The sequence below is a fragment of the Scyliorhinus torazame genome, chromosome 9 (genome assembly GCF_047496885.1).
Source record: "Scyliorhinus torazame isolate Kashiwa2021f chromosome 9, sScyTor2.1, whole genome shotgun sequence".
NCBI classification, from domain to species: Eukaryota; Metazoa; Chordata; class Chondrichthyes; order Carcharhiniformes; family Scyliorhinidae; genus Scyliorhinus; species Scyliorhinus torazame.
In genome coordinates, this window is record NC_092715.1 from 269939044 (window position 1) to 269964095 (window position 25052).

The window sequence follows — 25052 nt, forward strand, 5'->3', positions numbered from 1 at the left end:
GCTGAGGGCCTTTCTGAGGCAGCTGTGCAAATACTGTACTTGCGTGTAAAATATTTTTATTGATTTATACTAAATGTCGGATCTTAGAGACTATTTCTTCCTGTATGTATATGCATATATCTTTTTTAATTCCACCAATTAGCTATTTATGCGGGCCTACTTTTAAGAGTCAGTTATTGCTATCTTTGAATGGTTATAGGTAAATGAAAGTTTGGGCAATGTTTGCAAGCGAGGCTTTTTGGGATGAGGCAACATTTGACCCCATAATGGTACATGATTTGGTTAACTGAGACTCCCTGTTTATTGTAATCTAGGCCATCAGCAGTACTGTAGCACTTTTGGCCCAACAACCAAGCACTATAATGTTGTCCTCACCACCCCTCCACAATGAACTCAACTGAATATTAATTTGGATCAACAATTGTGTAAAAATATTGTAGCCAGAGGTTAATGTCTTCAGAACAAATCATTTTACTTGGCAGATATAGTCCTGCCGTTGCAAGGAAAAAAAGACGGTGCTTGCTTAATGAATATTGCCATTTGTGAACAGTGGAGCCACTGAGATTTAAATGATTATTTTTCTGGAAGATGTATCATATTTAATTGTCCAGCTCAATATTTCAAAGAATTGGCTAATTAAAGTCATGTATGGAGTACTAGGAAATGAAATGCAATGCCAAAAATTAATGTGATACTCCACTCATTCCATAAACAAACATAACTCGATGTTAGTGAGGGGTTTATCTACCTGAAATTGAGATGACGTACATTTGTAAGATGATGTTAGATTACCCTTGATGCTGCATTTTATTTAGTGACTCAGACATTTAATTATTGATGTACATTTTAACATTTCTTTTAATAAAGATAGTTCGAAATGCAGAGGTTATTTTTGAGAGCCTTTGTGTGCTTTTGAACACTGAGCGGTAATTCTCTTGGTAGAAATGCAGAATGTAATTCCGGTTGTATTTACTCAAACTAGAACTTGTTAGTTCATGGGTGAACTTTGCACCCGATGACTTGATGGAAAGATGAAAATAAGTTTTCTTTTTTTGAGAAGAAAAAGTCCTTTTCATTATGGAATGAGAGTCCGACTTTTGGAATGGAAGTGATGAATTCCAAAATGGGGTTGAACGAAGATGCGCCATCATTGGTGTGTAAAATAAAAGCAACAAGCTGGAAATCTGAAATAAGGACACAGAATGCTGGAAATAGGTGACAAAAGCAAAATGCTGCAGATGCTGAAAATCTAAAATCAAAGCAAAACATTGGGAACACTCAGCAGGTCTGGCAGTGTTTGTAAAGAGCGAAACAGAGAGGTTGATGACCTTTCATTCAAACTGCCACCATAACAAATGCATAAATGGTCTGTTAGTGTCTTTAAAGAGAAAAGATGGGTCATGACATTTTGATTGAGAGTCCAAACAGAATTGTTATAATCCCAGTTGCTGATATAGCTGGACGGGTAGATCTCAGAATGGAACCCTAGCTCGAAAGACTGTAACTTTTATTTTTTTTAAACAAAACGTGGAGGAACAGAGTCACATGACCATTAATTCGTTTTAACAAGAAAAAACATTTATTAAACATGAAAAATTGGATTTTAATACTATGCTCCTTTACTTCCCTTTCGCTTAACAAATACACAGATTTTAAGATTAACATGGGTTACAAAGTACATCTTCAGTTACAACGGTCTCATTAGCACAAAGTCCCTTTTAAGCACACTGCATGACTGTGGTCAAATACACTCTCCACTCTGAACCCAGATTGATGTCTGGTGTCTGTGGTTTTCTCCACCTGAGAGTTTCCAACCACTCCCAGAAACATGCTTTAAATTCTTCTCTCTTGACTGTTTGCATTCCAATTTCACTTTCAAACAAAGTTTCCACTCCACTTTTAACAGTGAATCCAGTCCAGAATTGCACACCAACCTCTTTGTCTTGGACTGCTGTGCGAACTGCTCACAATTGCTTTAACTTTTGATTCTCAGAGAGTATTAAAATTACATCAAATGTTTCATCTAGGTCTGAAGCCTGCTGTCCCACTTTAAGTCTGGGTACTGCAATTATTTCTTTAACTCCAGAACACTTTGTTTGCTCTAGCTTGAATTCTTCTGAACAATACCTTGGTCTCTTGTTCTCTTAACCAGGGGAGGCGCAGTGGTATGTCACTGGACTAGTAAACCAGGGACCCTGGGTAATGGTTTGTGGACCTGGGTTCAAATCCCACCATGGCAAATGGTGGAATTAAAATTCAATACAAATCTGGAATTTGGACATGAAACCATTGTTGATTGTTGTCAAAGCCCATCTCGTTCACTAATGTACTTTTTTAGGGACGGAAATCTGTCATCCTTAGCTGGTGACTCCAGACCCACAATGTGGCTGACTTAAATGCCCTCGGGGATTGCAATAAATGCTGGCCCAGCCAGCGACGTCCACATCCCATGAACGAATAAAGAAAAAAAAAAACCTCCGACTTCTTAGACATTATTTATGATCCAATTCCCTGGTTATCTGGACTATAACTTTAGAAAGCCTGCGTCTTTGCAGCTCCTGTCCCATCCAGTCTGGGAGATTTGAGAGATAAAAACAGAAATTACTCCACAATCTCAGCAGGTCTGACCGATGGAGAGAAAAGGGAGCTAACGTTTCGAGTCTGGATGACCCTTTGTCAAAGCTGGTCTGATTTATACTGTAGTGGGGGAGGGGGGAATGTGGTGCGTGGGGAGGGTTGCAGTGCGTGGAGCAATGGGGTTCGATAGGTGGAGATAAGATGTCACGGACAGAAAGACAAAGGGAATATAAATGGTGGCGATCAAGGCTAAACAGATTGCCGATAGTGGCACATTAGGAGATCAGAATGTATTTGTGGCATAATAAATGTAAGCAATGTGTGAAAGGATGACTAGGAACAGGGAACCGATGGCTCAAGTGGGGTAGGTTGGAGAAGGAGAGACAATGGTGTGGGAAAAACACATGCATAGAAGAAATGAAAACAAATTGATCAAAATAAAAATGGGGTGAAGGTGGAGGAGAGAGTGTCGTATCTGTAAAACCTCCGATACCTTCGACCAGTTTACTTCAAGGTTTATCTCGGCGTCTTTAATAATGAGGAGAACAAACCACAGACACAAATTCCAGTTCAACAATGTTTATTCTAGAGGTACCCAATATCAGTTTATGCTACCCACAAAGATGGCTTGGTAGGGCTATTGTTATGGGCAAGAGTTTAGAAAACACCAAAATATATTATGGAGTTCACCTGACCGGCAACTGTTTATTGACTTTGGCTACGATGAGCCAAGAGATTGTCCAATATTTTCTGTTTTTGTTTAAGATTCCAGCATCCGCGGTAATTTGCTTTTATCATCGTGTATTCATTCACGTGATTTCACTTGATTTGTTTTTCGATGGAAATTTGTGGAGAAAGGGAATGTCAAACTGTTTAGTTAAAATGGTGTTTCTGCTAGCAATCTGTAGAGCAGGCAAACTCCAATTTGCAAATAAGTGTTACATTTTCTTAATGTTCTTGTCAGGTCTAAACTTTAGTGAAACTCAAGTTCATGGACTAAACTAATGCTCTTTCATATCTTAACTTAATTTGTTTTTACACAGGGATTCCAAGATAATGCAATAAACCCAGAACAAAATCTGGGGCAAAGCATGTTGTAAAGTAGTTCGAGTCACACTGTCATTTCACGTAAAAAGTTTGTGTGTTTATTGGGATTTAGACGATTCGGACACAGGTTGCGAGTTGAGTTTGAACAATTTAAATACCTTCTGAGCACAAACTATGCATACCTTGACAGCCATTTCTTTTTACTAAGACGTTCCGTCTTTAATTCCTTTTTAGCGTCGTGTATATTTTATTTGGTTTGCGGTTTTTAACATTTGTTCTTGGTATCACCATGTGCCGGTCAAATGTTACTGATGCTAAATGTTGCCAAACTTCAAGATTGGACAGAATTTGATGTCAATGAATTCAATACAGAAGTTTTCAATCTTACTATTATGACCCTTTGTAGTTTTAAATTAGATGGCAGTAAAGTTAATGGTTATATTGAACTTGAAGATTTATAACATCAGCTAATAGATGTTGCAGTTTAACCCTGGATATCTTTAGCAGCAGTTTGCAGGAAAATTTACCATCTGTATTTAAGTTTCTGTCCAAGTACTGTTTGCTGATTGTTTCCAATGAAAGTGCCCCGATGATTAGTGTGATTACTTGCTCTGGGCAGGGTAACTGAAATGTTGCTGTGGTATCAAGCAACAACTCTGCCTGAGTAATAGTAAATTATAGGGAAAGCTGATGGAAATATAAATTGTTGTGCACTTGCATTATGCAAACAGAATTGCTGATGACTGGTTTGTCTCCATGTCAGGTCACATATCCCTGCCGTTCTCTGTATGCTGTAGTGATAACACCAAATGTTTATTGGAAAAAAAGTTCAATACTTTGACATTCTTATAATATACATGGTTTATTTTCTGCTGGCAGCATTTTTGAACCATATTCTAATGCACTGATATTTCTCTCTCAGGAAAAACTGACCTTCCTTCACAGTTTGTATCAGCGCCTAATCGCAGGATGTGTAGTCATGAAGCAGCCAAGTGGCATGCTGGCGAAATTCTCCTGGCCAGAACTGTGCACCATTCTGCAAGAGAACATTGACATCCTCACTTCAGACCTCAGCAGGGCCAAGGAAAAGGTAACTTTCTTGAGGATATTATTTAGCCAAATCCAATGACATTTGTCCGCATCACAGCACAATTTAAAAAAAAAAAAAGAAATACTTGACAGTCAACTTATTTCAAAAGAAAATTCTTATTTAATAATTCAGAAACATTAATTATAATATGTCTCAGACGCAGTTTGATGCCATATCTGAGGGCATGCAAATGCAACTGAAGTCTGAGTGAATTCTCCAGACACCATTGGTCTCACAAACAAATCTGAATGTTGTTATATACTTTTCCCCAGATTTACTAATTCCACTACTGAGAATTAGCCATAGGGACCTAATTAGAAGAAAATAAATTCATCTAAGTTTTACCGAGAAGAGACTTTAAAGTGTTTATTCATTTTCAGCAATAAAGCAAAATTTCACTCATAATACACCTGCAAAGTTATTTGTGTAAATATACGTCCATGCTGTCCTCCACTCTGGGCAATTTGAGAATATAGACCGTAAGTAATATTTGTATTTCCCTGCCATGTATTTGATGCTTGCCTTGCAACCTACAAGCTGCCGTCATTTACAATCATGCCTGAAGAATAAGGTAACGCAAGGAGGAGTGTAGGGGTCTGTGTGTGATCCAGAGGATTTGCATAATTAATTGGAGCTGGTGCTACAGACTAGTCTGGGAGGCTGGTACTGAGTACAGCACACAGCATGGAGTACGCTGCTGCCTAGTTACATACATTAATGGGTTCACATTACCTTCTGGATGGTACAAGGGCTTATAGTGTTGGCCTTTCATCTCCAGGTCCTAAATTTAACCCAAACGTGGACTGACACTTTTCTCTAGTGGGATGGTCCTATGTTTAGTGAGTTTGAGCGGTTTCAATTCTACTTTCAGTGCATGTGGCTCAACAGAAAGAGAGTTCTAGCAATTAACCACAATCAATATTTAAAGGTGTTAAGGGTATTGTAGGAAATTGGATGCCATATGAATTCAACTAGAGTACCTCCGGCGTTGCTCTGAGGTGCGTTGCAGAAAGGAATTTACATAGCGCCTAATCCATTCTGTACTTGATTTTGATGCCTGAAATAAATATTTGTAAATTTTGTCATCTTTCAGAGACTTGTTGCGCTGTTTCCAAAACCAAAACTTCCAGACATTGTAAAATACAAAAAACTCATTCTTGCTGCTACTGAGCTCATTTCAGTTCTGATTGCTAATGCGTTATACTATATAATACTTCTGTGGTAGCGAGAATGGCGCTATTCTGCTTGCTGCATGCCTTCTGTATTATTTTTCAATTCCTAAGGCCATTGATAACCATTCAAGGGATGTGAGCAATAGTGTTCCATGGACCGGTGTTAGAATCGTGTTAAAATAATGTTTTATTTTTCTCTTGGAATGTATGCTTTTGTTCACAAGAAACTGATTGTTGAGCACAGTTATCTGAATGTGGACGCTATCAAGTGACAGTTCCACTTAGTGTAACTACTGTTATAAAAACAAAACATGTTTCGTCGAGGTGAGCTCTCAACTGATGATCTAAGATTATCTAAAACCTTTTTCATAACTGAAATTTTCATTTTACTAATCTATAGACTAAAAATGTAGTTATTGATCTATAAAACAATAAAACACTGCACATCATATGTTGTCCTGTGAATTTCTTTGTCAACTTTCACTTGATGGGCTCAAATTTCTTACTCCTAAATTGACAAAACTGAATTCTGATTTTGCTGACTGCTTGTAGCTACAATCATTTAAAAAAGCGGCCAAATCGCATTTTGGGGACGACAATAGCAATGAATCACACAATCTTTATGGTGTAGAAAGAGTCTCTTTGGCCCATCAGGGAGGCAAAGGCCAGCACCTCTTTCTATCCCGTCCCATTTCCAGTCTCTCTTCTCTCCTGCACTTCCGGCTCACCCAATACCCCAAATATCGCCACCCACGGGCCCGGCGCCACCCTCGCCCCCAAAATCTCTGACACATTATCTCGAAAAACAACTCCCAGAACTTCCCAAATTTGGACAGGTCCAGAACATGAGTGTGGTTCACCAGACCCCTTGGACACGACTCGCATCTGTCCTCCACCTCCGGAAGGAACCCAATCATACGTGTCTTAGTGATGTGCCCACTGTGCACCACTTTAAACTGAATTAAGCTCATCGTCGCACACGGTATAAAGCCTCACACCACACCCCCCTTCAAATGCACCACCCAACTCTTCTGCCCACTTCCTCTTTATCTTCTCCAGCGAGGCCCTTTCCTCTCCATCAACGGCCCATAGGTATCTCATCGGTATCCCCTCCTTATCTCATCCTCAGACACTACCGTGTCCATCAATGAGGGAGTAGCAACTGAGGAAATGTAGCCAGCTCCCTCCGCACAGAGTTCCTAACCTGTAGATATCTGAACCCATTTCCCCCGGTAGCTGAGACTTTTCCACCTGTTCCTCCAACCCTCCCAAATCTACCCTCCACAAACTGATTCCTCAACTTTTCCACCCCCTCCCGTACACAGCCCCTGTAGGTCCAGTCAAACCCCGGCAGGATAAATCTGTGGTTCCCACATATCTGTGCGCATAACGACATCGCTTCTGGCTTAAAATGTTCCCTAAACTAATTCCAGAATCTTAACAAGGCTACCACCACCGGGCCGGTGGATTAACGGCCAGGCTACCACCACCGGGCCGGTGGATTAACGGCCAGGCTACCACCACCGGGCCGGTGGATTACCCGGCCAGGCTACCACCACCGGGCCGGTGGATTAACGGCCAGGCTACCACCACCGGGCCGGTGGATTAACGGCCAGGCTACCACCACCGGGCCGGTGGATTAACGGCCAGGCTACCACCACCGGGCCGGTGGATTAACGGCCAGGCTACCACCACCGGGCCGGTGGATTAACGGCCAGGCTACCACCACCGGGCCGGTGGATTAACGGCCAGGCTACCACCACCGGGCCGGTGGATTACCCGGCCAGTGAGAATGGAAGAGGGGCCGACACCAATTCCCTCAAACGTGATCCTGTACGGGAAGCTGCCTCCGTCTACCCCAAAACCGACCCTCCCTCCGCGGGAAGCTGCCTCCGTCTACCCCCAAACCGACCCTCCCGCCACGGGTAGCTGCCTCCGTCTACCCCGAAACCGACCCTCCCTCCGCGGGAAGCTGCCTCCGTCTACCCCGAAACCGACCCTCCCTCCGTGGGAAGCTGCCTCCGTCTACCCCCAAACCGACCCTCCCTCCGCGGGAAGCTGCCTTTGTCTACCCCGAAACCGACCGTCCCTCCGCGGGAAGCTGCCTCCGTCTACCCCCAAACCGACCCTCCCTCCGCGGGAAGCTGCCTCCGTCTACCCCCAAACCGACCCTCCCTCCGCGGGAAGCTGCCTCCGCCTACCCCGAATCCGACCCTCCCTCCACGGGAAGCTGCCTCTGTCTACCCCCAAACCGACCCTCCCTCCGCGGGAAGCTGCCTCCGTCTACCCCCAAACCGACCCTCCCTCCGCGGGAAGCTGCCTCCGTCTACCCCCAAACCGACCCTCCCTCCGCGCAAGCTGCCTCCGTCTATCCCGAAACCGACCCTCCCTCCGCGGGAAGCTGCCTCCGTCTACCCCCAAACCGACCCTCCCTCCGCGGGAAGCTGCCTCCGTCTACCCCCAAACCGACCCTCCCTCCGCGGGAAGCTGCCTCTGTCTACCTCGAAACCGACCCTCCCTCCGCGGGAAGCTGCCTCCGTCTATCCCGAAACCGACCCTCCCTCCGCGGGAAGCTGCCTCTGTCTACCCCGAAACCGACCCTCCCTCCACGGGAAGCTGCCTCCGTCTACCTCGAAACCGACCCTCCCTCCGCGGGAAGCTGCCTCCGTCTATCCCGAAACCGACCCTCCCTCCGCGGGAAGCTGCCTCTGTCTACCCCGAAACCGACCCTCCCTCCACGGGAAGCTGCCTCTGTCTACCCCCGAAACCGACCCTCCCTCCGCGGGAAGCTGCCTCCGCCTACCCCGAATCCGACCCTCCCTCCACGGGAAGCTGCCTCTGTCTACCCCCAAACCGACCCTCCCTCCGCGGGAAGCTGCCTCCGTCTACCCCGAAACCGACCCTCCCTCCGCGGGAAGCTGCCTCCGTCTACCCCCAAACCGACCCTCCCTCCGCGCAAGCTGCCTCCGTCTACCCCGAAACCGACCCTCCCTCCGCGGGAAGCTGCCTCCGTCTATCCCGAAACCGACCCTCCCTCCGCGGGAAGCTGCCTCTGTCTACCCCGAAACCGACCCTCCCTCCACGGGAAGCTGCCTCCGTCTACCCCCAAACCGACCCTCCCTCCGCGGGAAGCTGCCTCCGTCTACCCCGAAACCGACCCTCCCTCCGCGGGAAGCTGCCTCTGTCTACCCCGAAACCGACCCTCCCTCCACGGGAAGCTGCCTCTGTCTACCCCCAAACCGACCCTCCCTCCGCGGGAAGCTGCCTCTGTCTACCCCCAAACCGACCCTCCCTCCGCGCAAGCTCCCTCCGTCTACCTCGAAACCGACCCTCCCTCCGTGGGAAGCTGCCTCCGTCTACCCCCAAACCGACCCTCCCTCCACGGGAAGCTGCCTTTGTCAACCCCCAAACCGACCCTCCCTCCGCGGGAAGCTGCCTCCATCTACCCCCAAACCGACCCTCCCTCCGCGGGAAACTGCCTTTGTCAACCCCCAAACCGACCCTCCCTCCGCGGGAAGCTGCCTCCATCTAACCCCAAACTGACCCTCCCTCCACTGGAAGCTGCCTCCGTCTACCCCCAAACCGACCCTCCCTCCACGGGAAACTGCCTCCGTCTACCCCGAAACCAACCCTCCCTCCACGGGAAGCTGCCTCCGTCTACCCCCAAACCAACCCTCCCTCCACGACCCATTTCCAAACATTCTTGATATTTTCTGCCCAGTAGTTGTTAATCAAATTTGGTAACTCCAACTCCCTGACCGCCTATCCCTGTGCGAAAATGCTCTCCTAACCCGAGGTGCTTTGCCTGCCCAAAGGCCAAAATCAGCTTATTAATTTTCCCAAAGAAGGATTTGGGTAATAAGATCGGGAGACTCTGGAAAATAGATAAGAACTTTGGGAGGACTGTCATTTTCACCATTTGAACCCGCCCTGCCATCGATAGCAGCTCATCCACCTCTTTACATTGCCCGTTGCCCCTTCTAACAAGCTGGCCAAATCCAACTAATGCAACAAATCCCAGTCGTGATCCAATTGCATCCCAAACACCTGACACTCGAGCTAGCCAGCCGAAACGGCAGCTTCTCCAGACCTCCTCCCTGACCCCGAGGGCTCATCACAAACACCTCACTTTTCCACACTAAGTCTATACCCCGAAAAGGAGCCAAACTTACTTAACACCTCCACAATCCTTCCTGGACTGGAGAGGGGGTCTGTTACAGACAACAGCAAATCGTTACGTACAGGGACACTCGGTGCTCTATACCTCCCCTCTGTAAACCCCTCCACTCCTTCGATGACTTCAGCACAAGAGCCAGTGGTTCAATTGCCAGCACAAAAAGTAACGGGGAAAGTGGACATCCCTGCCTTGTCCCCTATGTAATCAAAAGTGCCCTGAAAATGCGTTGGTATGAACACTTGCAGTGGGGGCCAACAGTCTGATCCAAGAAATAAACCTGGGTCCAAACCCGAACCGTCTCAGTATCCAGAGATACTCCCATTCTACCCATTCGAATGCTTTCTTCACATCCATGGAGATTATTATCTCCGGCTCCAAACCTGATGGGGGCGACATTGCCTCATTCGATAGTCTCCTTATATTGTCGGCCCTTCACAAACCCCATCTGATCCTCAGTGGCTATCCCAAGCAGCAATTCCTCCAAGCGTATTGCCTGCACCTTGGCATTCAATAGGGACATGGCCCGGTAAGACTCACACTCCTCCGGATCTTTATCCTTTTTCAGGATTAGAGAGATAGAAACCTGTGACAATGTGGTTGGCAACTCTCCTGGGATAACGAATCATTAAACACCTGGAGCTTCTTACTCTCCAACAACAAATCCTTCGGGATGGCCGAGTACTGCCGGTCCACCGACAGAATAACCTCCACCAAAATAATAATAATAATCGCTTATTGTTACAAGTAGGCTTCAATGAAGTTACTGTGACAAGCCCCTGGTTGCCACATTCCAGTGCTGATTCGGGGAGGCCGGTATGGGAATTGAACCCGCGCTGCTGCCTGGTTCTGCATTGCAAGCCAGCTATTTAGCCCACTGTGCTAAACCACCAACCTCTGTCTCTCCATTCTTCCCACCTTCTCTCTGTGCGCCCCTCCAATCACTGCCTTTAAAACCTCCCAGATCGTGGAAGGTGAGATTTCCACGCTCTTATTAAGCTCCACATTCCTATAGCTGCAGCTATCCTCTAGCTAGCCTCCATATCCACTAACAATGCCACATCCAACCTCCACTGAGGTCGCTGGATGCAACCCCTTTCCAAACACAAATACCCAAAATGAAAGCGTGGTCAGATACAGCAATTGCCGAATATTCTGACCCTACCACCCCAGAGAACAATGCCTAATCCAAATTTGGGATCACCGCAGCACCCTCTTAATAAACTCTGTGTCCTCCCAATTGAGTGCGTAAACATTCACTAAAACCACAAGGGCTCTCTCCAGCCTCCCATTCACCATCATGTATCCACCCTCCAGAACTCCCACTATATTATCCATGAAAAGGCCACCCTCTTATTAATAAGTACTGTGGCTCCCTCGTCTTCGCATCAAATCCAGAATGGAACACTTGTCCCACCCGACCTTTCCTCAACCTCGTTTGATCCCTAATCCTCAAGTGAGTTTCCTGTAAGAAAACCACATCCGCCTTCAAAGTCCTCCGAGAACTTTTCATCGACCTGTTCAATCCCCTCACATTCCATGTGACCAATCTGCTCAGGGGCCTCACGCCCACCCAGCCCCCCATCCTGATTAGCCATATCCTGGTCTTAAGGGAGTCCCACAGGCCCTGCCTTGTCCAGATTCCAGGCCCATCCAAGCTGGCTATCACCACCTCCCTCCACCCAATCACTCAGCAAAGAAATCTTCACCGTCAGCAACCCACCCCCCCGCCCCCCTCCCAATCCCCTGCTCCCCCTCGGCCCCCATCCCCAACAAAGAAAACTCAACCGCTCTAGGCTCGCTATTCCAACCCACAAAACAAGCCAGTTCCGCTCCCAAATCCTGGTAAATTCTAACGGTGTGGCCTGCCCAACGGCGCACTCGTGTCTCCTTTGCCCACCGCAGGATCTTTTCTTTGACCGAGTACCTGTGATGCCGAACTTTGATCGCCCGTGGCGGCTCCTCAGCTATTGGCTTCTTCCTGATAGACCAATGAGCCCGGTCCACTTCATGCAAAGACCCCCTCCCCCACCAGATGCTCGAGCATCTTTGCCATGTATTCTGCTGCCTTTGCTCCCTCTACGCCCTCGGGCAGCCCAACAATCCTAGCGTTTTGTTGTCTGGAGCGGTTCTCCAGGTCGCCAATCTTGGCCTTCATCATTTTTTTGCCCCTCTGACGTCATCATTACCTCTGCCTCCAAGGAGACAATCCGATCCTCGTGGTCAGAGACCGTCTCCTCCACCTTCTGGATTGACAAATTCTCTGCCTCCAACGTTCTGAGATGTACCAGCTGATTCTTACTGTAATGGATTGAGTTCTTGTTCTCCAAATTATTATTTTTTCTCTTATCCACAAGAGCTTAACCAGCCTGTTATTGTGATATTCCTTTTTAAAGACTGGTAAACATGTTCTTATCAATCTTTAGAATCTACCGTTTGTAATGATTACTCCGAGATGGGGCAAAGGCATCATCAATTTTGCGAAACACTTCTTCAAATACCTTTTTCTGGTTCCTGTGATCCCTCTATAAGTGACCAGTTTGTCTGAAGTATCTGCTCCCTTCAATATGTTCCTACTCCCGCAAAATTAATTGTGAATACGGGGTGGCACAATGGTTAGCACTGCTGCCTTTCAACGCCTGGGTTTGATTCCCACCTTCGGTGACTGTGAGGAATTTGCGCTTTCTCCCCGTGTCTGCGTGGGATTCCTCCGGGTGCTCCGGTTTCCTCCCTCAGTCCAAAGATGTGCAGGTTAGGTGGATTGGCCATGATCAATGCGTGGGGTCACGGGGATAGGGAGGGGAGTGGGCCTAGGTGTATTGCTCTTTCGGAGGGTTGTGCAGAATTGATGGGCTGAATGGCCTCCACTGTAGGGATTCTATGCAATCAACTCTGTGAACCATCCCTTGGTAGCACTTTGTATTTAAATATATCCACAAAATGTTTTCTTTAGATTTTATTTTTAACTGTATTAATCCTTTTAGTTCATTCATTCATTTGTATATGGAGTATGATCTCGCTTTCATAGAATCATAGAATCTCTCCAGTGCAGAAGGAGGCCATTCGGCCAATCCAGTCTCACCGACCCTTCGAAAGGCCATCCTACCCAGGGACCTGGCCCACTCCCCCGCCCTATTCCTGCAACCCCACCCGAAGGGGCAATTTATCATGGCCAATCTACCTAATCGGCACATCTTTGGACTTGTGGGAGAAAACCGGAGGACCCGGAGGAAACCCTCGCAGACTCTGGGAGAACGTGCAAACTCCGCACAGTCACCCGAGGTCGGAATGGAACCTGGGTCCCTGGCGCTGAGGAAGCAGTGCTAACCCCTACACCACTGTGCCACCCCTTTTATATGTTATACTTTATGTTGTGGTGTTGGTTGTGGGTGAACATTTTCTACTTCAAGTTAATTATACTCGTGCTGTTCAAATTGGCTAATTAAATTTTTCCATTTAATTTATTTAAACTTTATGTAAATTTCCTTCATCTAACTGGCTGAATTTATTGATTGCGGTTCAAATTTATTAATTCAAAGAAGAGAAATATATGTTTTTATATAACCTCTTTCACATAACTCAATATTCTAAATTTATGGCCAAGACAGACAGAAATACTTCTGATGTATAGTTTTTACTGTCATGTTATTAAACATCTAATTAGCTCAGTGTATTGCAATGTCCTTTCCTTGGATTGTTACCTTGCCATGGTGGAGACGCTTTGATGTTATGTTGATCCCGAGAGCAATGCTGTTGGGCGTTTTAAGCTCCTGGCAGGCTCCTCCATGATGGTAAGGTCAGCGGGGAGGTTCCAGACGAAACACAATTCAAAACAAGCCCTCAATGGCGGATCAGGCAGAAGGTACCCATGGACTTGGGAACTTCAACTCCAGGGCTGGAAAGGTTTTCCAAATCTAGATCTGGGGTGAATAAAGAAGTTAATTTAGTTGCAAACATGGCAAATATCATAGCATAAAGTAATCAAGCTGATGACTTTCATCTGGAGAGTAATACTATGCTGAAATGCTGCCTGTGTGGAACAGGATCACTGGACATGTCTACGTTCCTTGGATTATAAAGGTTTGGGATTGGCCGGTCTTATTCTAGTTCATAGTGAATAAGAGTTCACCACAGAGTTCCGAGGAGCTAGATGAATTGCTGCTCACCCTGGCACAGTTTGAGGTGCTTCACTGAGGCGGAGGTTAAGCTATATTGTTGAAACAGCACAAAAAAGTTTTTTTGTCCTACATTGAAATTCAATGTGTTTGTGGTGGATGAGCAAACTGGAAAAGTCATTGTGTTTTCCCACAGAGCTGGATAGGTGTTTAGTCAGGAGGGGAATTGAGGGTTATGGCAGGAAATTGGACTTGGCGAGTGCTGGGTCAGCCAATGTTTGAATGGTGGAGCAGACTCGAAGGGCTGAATGACCTACTCCTGTTCCTATTTCTTAATGTCTTATTGCATGTTTCTGTTACTAATATTAGCATAACTTAGTTGAGGCTAACATATAACGATACTCCGGCCCTGATTTGAAAACATTTTATTTTGTATGTTCAAACTTGTTTCTAAAATTAGCCAAATCATGGTCCAAAATTTATTGAGATGATTAATGGCATCAGCTGCCTTCACAAAGCTCCATGCACCTGTTGATGCAATCTTATCTTCCCTGTGATATATAACTGGCATGTAGATTTTAATACTGAGTGGTAAGGCTGGCATTTAACCACTTCCAGGTGCTTGTGTAATCAGTAGGACCAATGGTGGGGACAAAAGGAATGGCTTGCATTTGTATAGTACCTATCATGGCGACGGAATAGCTCAAAGCAGTTGACAGCCAATGAAGTAAGAGTGCTGTAATGCAAGTCATCATTAACCAATTTGTGTTTGGCAACAGATGTGATAATGACGCCAATTTTCCTTTATTATGGAGCCAATATTTAATATTTTTAAAGTCATTAATGATATGTGGGCATCAGTGGCTAGGCTGGAATTTATTGCCCATCCCTAATTGCCCTTGAGAAGGTGGTGGTGAGCTGTCTCTTCAACTGGTGCATGTGGTGTAAGTATATCCGCAATGCTATTAGGAAGGGAGTTCCAAGATTTTGACTCGGTGACAGTGTCGGAATGGTGATATAGTCCCAAGTCAGGGTGGTGAGTAGTTTGGAGGGCAACTTGCAGTTGGCAGGGTTCCTCACATGCCTGCTGCCCATATCTTTCCAGAGGTAGAGGTGGATTTGCAAGGTACTGTCCAAAGGAGCCTTGCTGAGTTGCTGCACTGAAATTGTAGATGGTATACACTCCTGCCACTATGCATCAGTGTTGCTGAGTTTCTGCCCTGAAATTGTAGATGGTATACGCTGCTGCCACTATGCATCAGCGGTGGATAGGGTGCCAATCAAATGGGCTGCTTTGTCCTGGATGGTGTCAGACGTCTTGAGTGTTGTTGGAGCCCCATTCATCCAGGCAAGTGGAGAGTGTTCTATCACACTCCTGACTTGTGTCTTGTAGATGGTGCACAGACTCTTGGGAGTCAGGAGGTGAGTTACTTGCTGCTTCTGACGTGCACGTGTCAGTATTTATATGGTTAGTTCCATTTCTGGTCAAAACCGTGTTGACTATCTCTAATCAAGGAATAATTTGATTAGAGATGGTCAACACGGTTTTGTGAAGGGTAGGTCGTGCCTCACAAACCTTATTGAGTTCTTTGAGAAGGTGACCAAACAGGTGGATGAGGGTAAAGCAGTTGATGTGGTGTATATAGATTTCAGTAAAGCGTTCGATAAGGTTCCCCATCGTAGGCTACTGCAGAAAATACGGAGGCATGGGATTCAGGGTGATTTAGCAGTTTGGATCAGAAATTGGCTCGCTGGAAGATGACAAAGGGTGGTGGTTGATGGGAAATGTTTAGACTGGAGTCCAGTTACTAGTGGTGTACCACAAGGATCTGTTTTGGGGCCACTGCTGTTTGTCATTTTTATAAATGACCCGGAGGAGGGCGTAGAAGGATGGGTGAGTAAATTTGCAGATGACACTAAAGTCGGTGGAGTTGTGGACAGTGCGGAAGGATGTTACAAGTTACAGAGGGACATAGATAAGCTGCAGAGCTGGGCTGAGGGGTGGCAAATGGAGTTTATTGCAGAAAAGTGTGAGGTGATTCATTTTGGAAGGAATAACAGGAAGACAGAGTACTGGGCTAATGGTAAGATTCTTGGCAGTGTGGATGAGCAGAGAGATCTCGGTGTCCATGTACATAGATCCCTGAAAGTGGCCACCCAGGTTGAGAGGGTTGTTAAGAAGGCTTACGGTGTGTTAGCTTTTATTAGTAGAGGGATTGAGTTTAGGAGCCATGAGGTCATGTTGCAGCTGTACAACACTCTGGTGCGGCCGCATTTGGAGTATTGCGTGCAATTCTGGTCGCCGCATTCTAGGAAGGATGTGGAAGCATTGGAAAGGGTGCAGAGGAGATTTACCAGAATGTTGCCTGGTATGGAGGGAAGATCTTATGAGGCAAGGCTGAGGGACTTGAGACTGTTTTCGTTAGAGAGAAGAAGGTTAAGAGGTGACTTAATTGAGGCATACAAGATGATCAGAGCATTGGATAGGGTGGACAGTGAGAGCCTTTTTCCTCGGATGGTGATGTCTAGCATGAGGGGACATATCTTTAAATTGAGGGGAGATAGATATAAGACAGATGTCAGAGGTAGGTTCTTTACTCCGAGAGTAGTAAGGGCGTGGAATGCCCTGCCTGCACCAGTAGTGGACTCGCCAACACTAAGGGCATTCAAATGGTCATTGGATAGACATATGGATGATAAGCGAATAGTGTAGATGGGCTTTAGAGTGGTTTCACAGGTCGGCGCAACATCGAGGGCCGAAGGGCCTGTACTGCGCTGTTATGTTCTATGTCAATGGTAGCACTCAGGAGGTTGACAGTGGGGGTTTCAGTGATGGGAATGCCTTGCTCCCATTCCACATAGGATCCCATCCTCCTGCCATTGTTACCATCCTGCATAGGTTCCCACCCCCCTGCAGAAGTGCAGGGGGGAGTTTCTGGCTGCAATGTACCTGCAAGAACAGATGATCAGTGATCTTGTGTCTTAAGACAGATGAAAACCTTTTTTCCTTGAAACTGACGATTAAATAGCCAATTTGATTCACTCCACATGATATCAAGAAACTGATCAAGGCATTGGATACGGAAAAGGCTATGTATGGGCCCTGACTATATTCCAACAACCGACTGTAAGGTGCAGGTCTTGACAAACGTGGCCCTGACACGGTGGACCCCACATGGGTACCTCTTAAAAGGAGTTGCCCCCAAAGTTCACAATGTAAAACCTGCCCCCCTCCTCATTCCCTTCCCACCCCCCCTCCATCAGAGACCCCCTAATTAAAGAGACCCGCACCAGAAACCCCCTAATTAGACTCACACCAGAGACCCTCAGAACTGAAAGCTCTTAACTCTCATTTATGTGGTCCAGGAGCTGTCAATCGTAGCTTGATGTTTGTAAACATTGACGTTAGCTTCAAGTTTGGGTACTTTAAAGCCACTCAAGCGTGAAGGGAGATGGATGAAACAGTTCGGACGGCTGGATGTTTTTGGAATCTGTCAAACAAGGCTTAGGGAAAGAAATGTCAAAGTGATGGCTTGCAGATCAAAGACCTAAGGGGGTTTAAACCCAGCTGACTGGTTTCCTCTTTCCAGGATTTGCTTCTTGTTCCTGAGCCCAAAGGTGTATTGCACAGTTGAGTTTTAAAGCAGTGTTTTTTTTCACTGCCTCTGTCTAGACTACTCTCTAACTTCCAGACAGTGGTCTCTCTTCTGGTGGCTTCTAGGCAGGGGTCTCTCTTCGGGGGGGGGGGGGGGGGGGTTCTAGGCAGAGGTCTCTCTTTTGGGGGCATCCAGGCAGGAGCCTCTATAATGGGGGTCCCTGGTGCGACTCTCTCTAATTAAGGTGTTTCTGGTGGGGGTCTGTTTCGTTATGCGGGCTCTGGCGGGAGTGGGGGTCACATCACCCCCATATTGTGGGCAAGGGCAAGTGACCCAGAAACTTCCAGGGGTGGAGGGAGCTGAACTGCGATATGGGGGGGAGGGAGGGGGGGGGGTGCTGAACTGTACATCTTCACAACACAGCCCATATTGCCTGCTTGATCGCTTGTGCCCAGTTATCAGGTAATAAATAAAATGTGCGTTTGTGGGGTGAGGAATGAGGGCTGACAACTAATGGACATATGGTATCAATCTGTATGCTGAGTATATGCAAAAACATGATTTTTTTGGGGGCCACCAAGTTATCCCATCTTCTACACTGGGTTGACTTGTACACTGCGATATAGTAAATTGCAGAAGTTGTAAACATGGGATTTGAAAATACTATGCCGTAGAATATTGCAATACGACAAGGAATGGCTATTTTTATGTTCATCGCCCATTCATTTTTAAGATGTCAATTGTGACACAAAATTAACTAAAGCATATTTTTAGTTTTTGCCATAAGAAATCTAAATTGTTTATGCCGAGAAAAATCCTCATAGTTCGCACATGTTCAGATATGGCAGTTTGGGGAATTTAATAGTTATACATGATATTATAGTCAGTCAAATGTGAAATGCACATTTCTTTCAAATAAAGGTTAATGGATTAGAATCATATTTAGGACCTGAGAAGTACATATTTCTATCAGTGTTTCTAACCCAGTCCTAATTCTGGAACTTACAGGAATCATACTTGGAGCGCATTTGCCGAAATAAGGATGAAACTATACACCATCTGCAGCAAAGTCAAGAAGTTTCCTTCAATAAACTAACTGAACAGATGAAGGAGAGGGAGAGTAGCTGGAAAAAACAGAAAGTAGACTTGGAGGAGCATTACTCTGAACTCCTTGGGGAGGTTCATTCAAGAGCACAGGTAATACCAATGTAGGGGCGGCACAGTGGTTAGCACTGCTGCCTCACGGCGCCGAGGTCCCAGGTTCGATCCCGGCTCTGGGTCACTGTCCGTGTGGAGTTTGCACATTCTCCCCGTGTTTGTGTGGGTTTCTTCCCCACAACCCAAAGATGTGCAGGTTAGGTGGATTGGCCGCACTAAATTGCCCCTTAATTGGAAAAAAATAAATTGGGTATTCTAATTTAAAAAAAAAAGGTAAAACCAATGTAACTGAATTGACTGTGACTGTGGCGATGAGTCACAGCTGCTTAGGATGTCCTCAATTTGTGTCCAGCAAACACACCCGCATGTTTACATATAGAGCCAGAATTGATGGACAACTTGGTACATGTCCAATTTGTCCTGTGTCAGCAGGTCTGGCAGAATCTACAGAGAACAAAAACCGGTAATATTTCATTAACTGATGCAAGGTCATCGACCTGAACTGTTAACTCTGTTTCTCTCTCCACAGATGCTGCCAGACCGGCTGTGTATTTCCATTATTTTTCTTGTTTTTCTAATTTCCACCAGCTGCGGTATTTTTCCTTTGTCCTATTGTGTCATATTGTTACAATATGTAAAATATAGAAGTTCCTTCCTTTCCCTCCTCCCAGTGTTTCTTGTTGTTGCGATAATCATGCTCAACTCTTGACACAAAATGAATTTTGTGCAGGTAGGAACTACTGTGAAGAAAGAACCAGCAGAAAGTCGACTGATTAACTTTCTACATTGACTTAAAACTAGGTTAGGGGGCAGTGATTATTGGGAATCATAAGGGCTCATACAAATTCTTCCAGCTCCATTTGCAAACTAATTCAGCATTATAAGCAACGGTAGGTTATGTTTCTGAACAAATGTCATTTTGTAGTACAGAATGTGTACAGAAGGACACATATTGTTGAAGCTTTTTTTCTTGCACTCATCAGCACAAATGCTTTGGCAACAAGCGTCTTTTCTTCAGCGTTACTAGACTAATGAACCAGAGATCTGTACCACAAAGCACAGAGTGAACACCTTGAATGCAATAAATTCAGCTTTTTAAAAAAAAAAGTAATAATCTGAAAATAAAAAGCAGTTATGGGTATGAGTTTGAAGCAGTCAGATAGCGATTTAAAAACCCCATTGGTTAACTAATGTCTTTCAGAAAAGGGAACCTATTGCCTGGCCTTGATGTGAATCCAGTCCCACACCAATACTCTTATCTGCCCTCTGACGGTGGTCTATTTGAACACCATCAAGAATGACCACCACTGCCTCCTTTGAGCAACATATGGCAGGCAGTGACTGCCATAATTTAAAAAACAATTTTTAAAAACTCATATGCATTGAAAATCTCAACTGACATACAGACGATTAAACCACCCCTTAGCATAAGTAATTAGCACTTCACAGGATTGTGCGAGGATCTTGGCACTGATTCGTATTCCACTCCTAATCCACAGTGACTTTGTGGAATAACAATGTATTTGCGTCAATTGAGAAATGCTTTCACCCACACAGTTCATGCCAAACCAAATGTAAGTCACCAATCAAGAAATCCAATATCTGATTTTGCCAGATTATTTAGATGTAATGTTCTCCAATAATGGAATCCTCTTGCGGCTATGACTGCAGCAATGACCCCTAGTACGCAACGGCTGACAGCAAAAGTACCTGTATCAATAGGTATACTGGTTCCAGTGGATCTTAGTGCTATGTTGCACTGTCAAACAGTGCTCTACAACTTACCTGAAACTAGTAGTTTGCCCATAAATACAGGAACCTGGATTGGAAACTGAGAATGAGAAAAATCGTACTGTTGCTCAACAGTCCTCTGCACAGTGACCTAGCACATTTTCCTTTGACAATAATATCGGTTCAAACATTCCAAAGAACCCTGACAGACAGGAATTCCATTCTGGACTTGTTAGAATTATACAATACATTCTTGGATTCTTGCTTTCATCCACCACAAGTACCATAAGATAGAATTTGGGGCAAGTTTTCTGCTATTCTCAGCTAAGCTTGCGGGTTAATCAGAGTTCTGTTTCAGCCTGTCATATAGTTTTTTTTCCATGTAAAGGCTAATTACAGGAAATCCCAATTTAGGCACAGTGTAGCCAAGGGCAGAAACAAAAAGCTTTACTGCTATTCACCTCCACAACAATCCAGTAGTACCTCGTATTGACAGAGGTTCATTTGGATTATATGTGATGGAGTATGGTGTATTACCAGGCTATAATGCGATGCAGAGCGAGGGAGACTGAGGAAGCTGGTGTGTTTCAGTTTACAGGTAATTTTCTTAAAGCCAGGCTCCATATTGATCACTTTCATTGTCCCCTTCACTGTCATTATAAGATTTTTTTTTTTTTTTTGGAGGGGTGGGGGGGGGGGGGGGGGGGCGGGGTTGTTGAAGTAATGCTGGCAGACCTGCTGCATGTTTCCAACTTCCTCTGTTTTTGTGTCTGATCCGTTTGGCTCTGATATGAATCTTCAAGCTCTTAAGCTTGAACAACTCGCATTCCTATTCACAGATGATAATCATGAGTTCTCCTGGTCCCCATAAAGGCGAAGGAACTCTGAAGAATACAGCTGACTCAAGCTCACTTTAGTGTCTTTTAAAGATATAAGAAACATTGCAGATATTTCTTGGAGGCTTCCATCGTAATTAAAAGTCTTGCTAGATGTTGATTTGTTACTCCCATTAATTCCTAAATAAAATAATGAATGAATTATTTAATACAGAATTAAGAATTACAACCGGCTTAATTCCACAATTTTTCACAGGCATGTCATCTTGGAGCAGAAGAAGCCAAAGAAAAATTATCTAGTCTGGCAAAAGTCAAGGATAAAGTGACCCTTGAACTGTCTCTTACCAAGAAACTCTTGTCTCAGAACCAGAAGGAACATGTTGCTTTGCTGGCAGCTTGTGCTCTGATGGCAGGTGCATTGTACCCATTATACAGTAGATCCTGTGAACTGTCTGTGCAGAAGGACTTCCTTCAAGAGCAAATAAATACCTGTGAATATTTCAAAAATGAAATCCGGACTGTTGTCCAGGTACTTTCTTTGGAAAGTGACCCGAGTAAATTGAAGAAAAAAAAGAAGTCTCAAAAGGGAATGACTCAAGTTTTCCGGAAAGGTGTTATTGTAATCTTGGCGGCCAACCGACTTCGAGCCTTCGGCCGAGGATATAAACCACTATTTACGTGGACTGAAGGCTTTAAGGACAAACCAAGACTTGCAGTTTGCACTGGCAACGTGAAATCCTACATCACTCACTCAAGTAAGTACTGTCTTCGCTATTATTTCTGGTTTGAAATCTATCACAATATGTTTTAGCTGCCCATCTACCATTTTCAAATCTCCATTTGATCCTTGTCTTGTGTTGTGTCCCCAAATCAGACACTGATCAGAAATAAGTGACCATCGATATTTGGACGTCACCCTTCACGAATCAAGAAAGTCAGTAGTGTTACATCAGGCCCAACTGGGATACTGAAAACCCTGTGTGGCCATTCCACTCCTATTGGGAAGTCCAATCCTTAGTTAATCTGCTATTCAGTCAGTAGAACAGCCACTCTGGCATTGCTGGTATTCCTTTTGGTTTCAGATTCCAGCATTGGGAATAATTTACTTTTATATATCGCTGGTATTCCTGTTGATCTGGTTCAGTATTATTTTTGACAACCCAACATTTGGCAATGAATCCCTTCGTGCACCATCAGTGTTCATTGTTATCAATTGGTGCCACCTCATCTCGAGTCTGACTGTACAAATGTGTTCAGGCATCATTGGAATTTATTTATTCTTTAATATATGTTGGTGCACATTGAGATCTGCAACACTTGGATTGCTCTCGAAAGATTCTATGTATTATCTTAAAATGTAAATTTCCAGTTCCTCCCACCGCCGATGTCATGATATTCAGATAAACATCATGGTGCAAACACACATACACACTGATGGACAGATCAACGGACCAATCAACACACACGCAACATCACAGCCAATCACAAGCAAGGGCACACGCACTATAAAACGGGGAACACCACAGTTCCTGCTCATTCCAGCAGGAGACAGCTCAGGGCACAGAGCTCACAGCAAGCCACTCAGACATTCACCATGTGCTGAGTGCCTCTCCAAGATAGTGTAAGGGCTGGGTCCACAGGTTAAAGGGTAATGAACGAACCACAGTTACAAGTTTACAGATGTTGTTATTGTTAGTAATAAAACAGAGTTGTACCATCTGCAACCATGTTGGTTCGTCTGTGTAGCAGAGAACCCAACACGACAGCCGCCATCCCCATTCATCAGGCTAGTTGTGCCGTAGTGCCGTCACATGGGTGCCAGGAACTTTAAAACTGCTGTTGTAATCTTTTTTTCAATGCATCAGCCCATGGCAATCTATTTGATTGCAGAATTTATTGCAGCCAAGCATGGTTCAGTCCAGGTCTGATGCACATCTCTCCAGGACATCTCGAATAACAATGAGTCCGAATACAGGAGGGAGATAGAGAACCTAGTGGAGTGGTGTAGCGACAACAATCTCCCTCAATGCCAGCAAAACTAAAGAGCTGGTAATTGACTTCAGGAAGCAAAGTACTGTACACACCCCTGTCAGCATCAACGGGGCAGAGGTGGAGATGGTTAGCAGCTTCAAATTCCTAGGGGTGCACATCTCCAAAAATCTGACCTGGTCCACCCATGTCAACGCTACCACCAAGAAAGCACAACAGGGCCTATACTTCCTCAGGAAACTAAGGAAATTCGGCATGTCCACATTGACTCTTACCAACTTTTACAGATGCACCATAGAAAGCATCCTATCAGGCTGCATCACAGCCTGGTATGGCAACTGCTCGGCCCAGGACCGCAAGAAACTTCAGAGAGTCGTGAACACCGCCCAGTCCATCACACGAACCTGCCTCCCATCCATTGACTCCATCTACACCTCCCGCTGCCTGGGGAAAGCGGGCAGTATAATCAAAGATCCCTCCCACCCGGCTTACTCACTCTTCCAACTTCTTCCATCGGGCAGGAGGTACAGAAGTCTGAGAACACGCACGAACAGACTCAAAAACAGCTTCTTCCCCAATGTCACCAGACTCCTAAATGACCCTCTTATGGACTGATTTCATTAACACTACACCCTGTATGCTTCATCCGATGCCAGTGCTTATGTAGTTACATTGTATACCTTGTGTTGCCCTATTATGTATTTTCTTTTATTCCCTTTTCTTCTCATGTACTTAATGATCTGTTGAGTTGCTCGCAGAAAAATACTTTTCACTGTACCTCGGTACACGTGACAATAAACAAATCCAATCCAAGAAGGGTCGTCAGGTAGGAATTGGAAATTGGAAACATGGACAACTTCTCTCCTCCATTGCCGGAGGACAATTGTAGCACTGGCAGTCTGCCCTGGCATTCAAAACATTTCTCAAAGGACTTTAATTACTGTAAGGAATAGTTTGCAGTTTTGGTAGAGACTTAGAACAGCTGGTTTCTCTTCATTCTTTTTGATATTGGTTCATCTCTAACTCTCACAACTGTCAAGTTTTCGCTTAGTTCTTCCCCATTGAGGTTTATCCATGTCGCACTATAAATTGTTGAATGTAATGCAATACAGATACTCTCGCCCTTCATCAGATGTGAACCAGTCTTTAAAACTTTCTTTGCATCTTGGGCCAGCTTCCATCTTGTTTTGTGACTGTCTCAATTTCTAAAGGCCATTGGCTGATGAATCCACAGCTCTCTGCTCGCTTCTTACTGATAGGAATTTATGTCTCATTATTTTCTCTCGATCAATAGTAGTGCCACAAGGAACTTGCAGGGAGAAATGCCTGTTCATTTGCGTGGAGCAAATGTGCAGTTGTTCACCATGGAAAATTTGGTAATTGATCACTTTCATACTCCCTTGAGGACTCGAGATGATTTCAAATAATGAATCGATTTCATCCATGACCCTCTTGCGCCGACATCTAGCGGAAAAGTGCTCCACTATCAATGTTTCAACAGTGATGGGCTCTGCTCTAAGTGTAATAATAATCTTATTATTTTCACAAGTAGGCTTACATTAACACT

At 45.1% G+C, this 25052-nt stretch overlaps 1 protein-coding gene across 3 annotated transcripts in view; it reads left to right on the forward strand.

The window, feature by feature from the left end:
• Nucleotides 1–25052, forward strand: part of ccdc171 (coiled-coil domain containing 171) — a 298637-nt gene that overhangs the window by 112392 nt on the left and 161193 nt on the right. For all 3 annotated transcript variants that reach the window (XM_072517495.1, XM_072517496.1, XM_072517494.1), the window contains exons 14-16: nucleotides 4547–4714; nucleotides 18780–18968; nucleotides 21753–22251. In XM_072517495.1, coding sequence (XP_072373596.1) covers nucleotides 4547–4714; nucleotides 18780–18968; nucleotides 21753–22251 — 856 coding nt within the window. The remainder of the gene's footprint in view (nucleotides 1–4546; nucleotides 4715–18779; nucleotides 18969–21752; nucleotides 22252–25052) is intronic.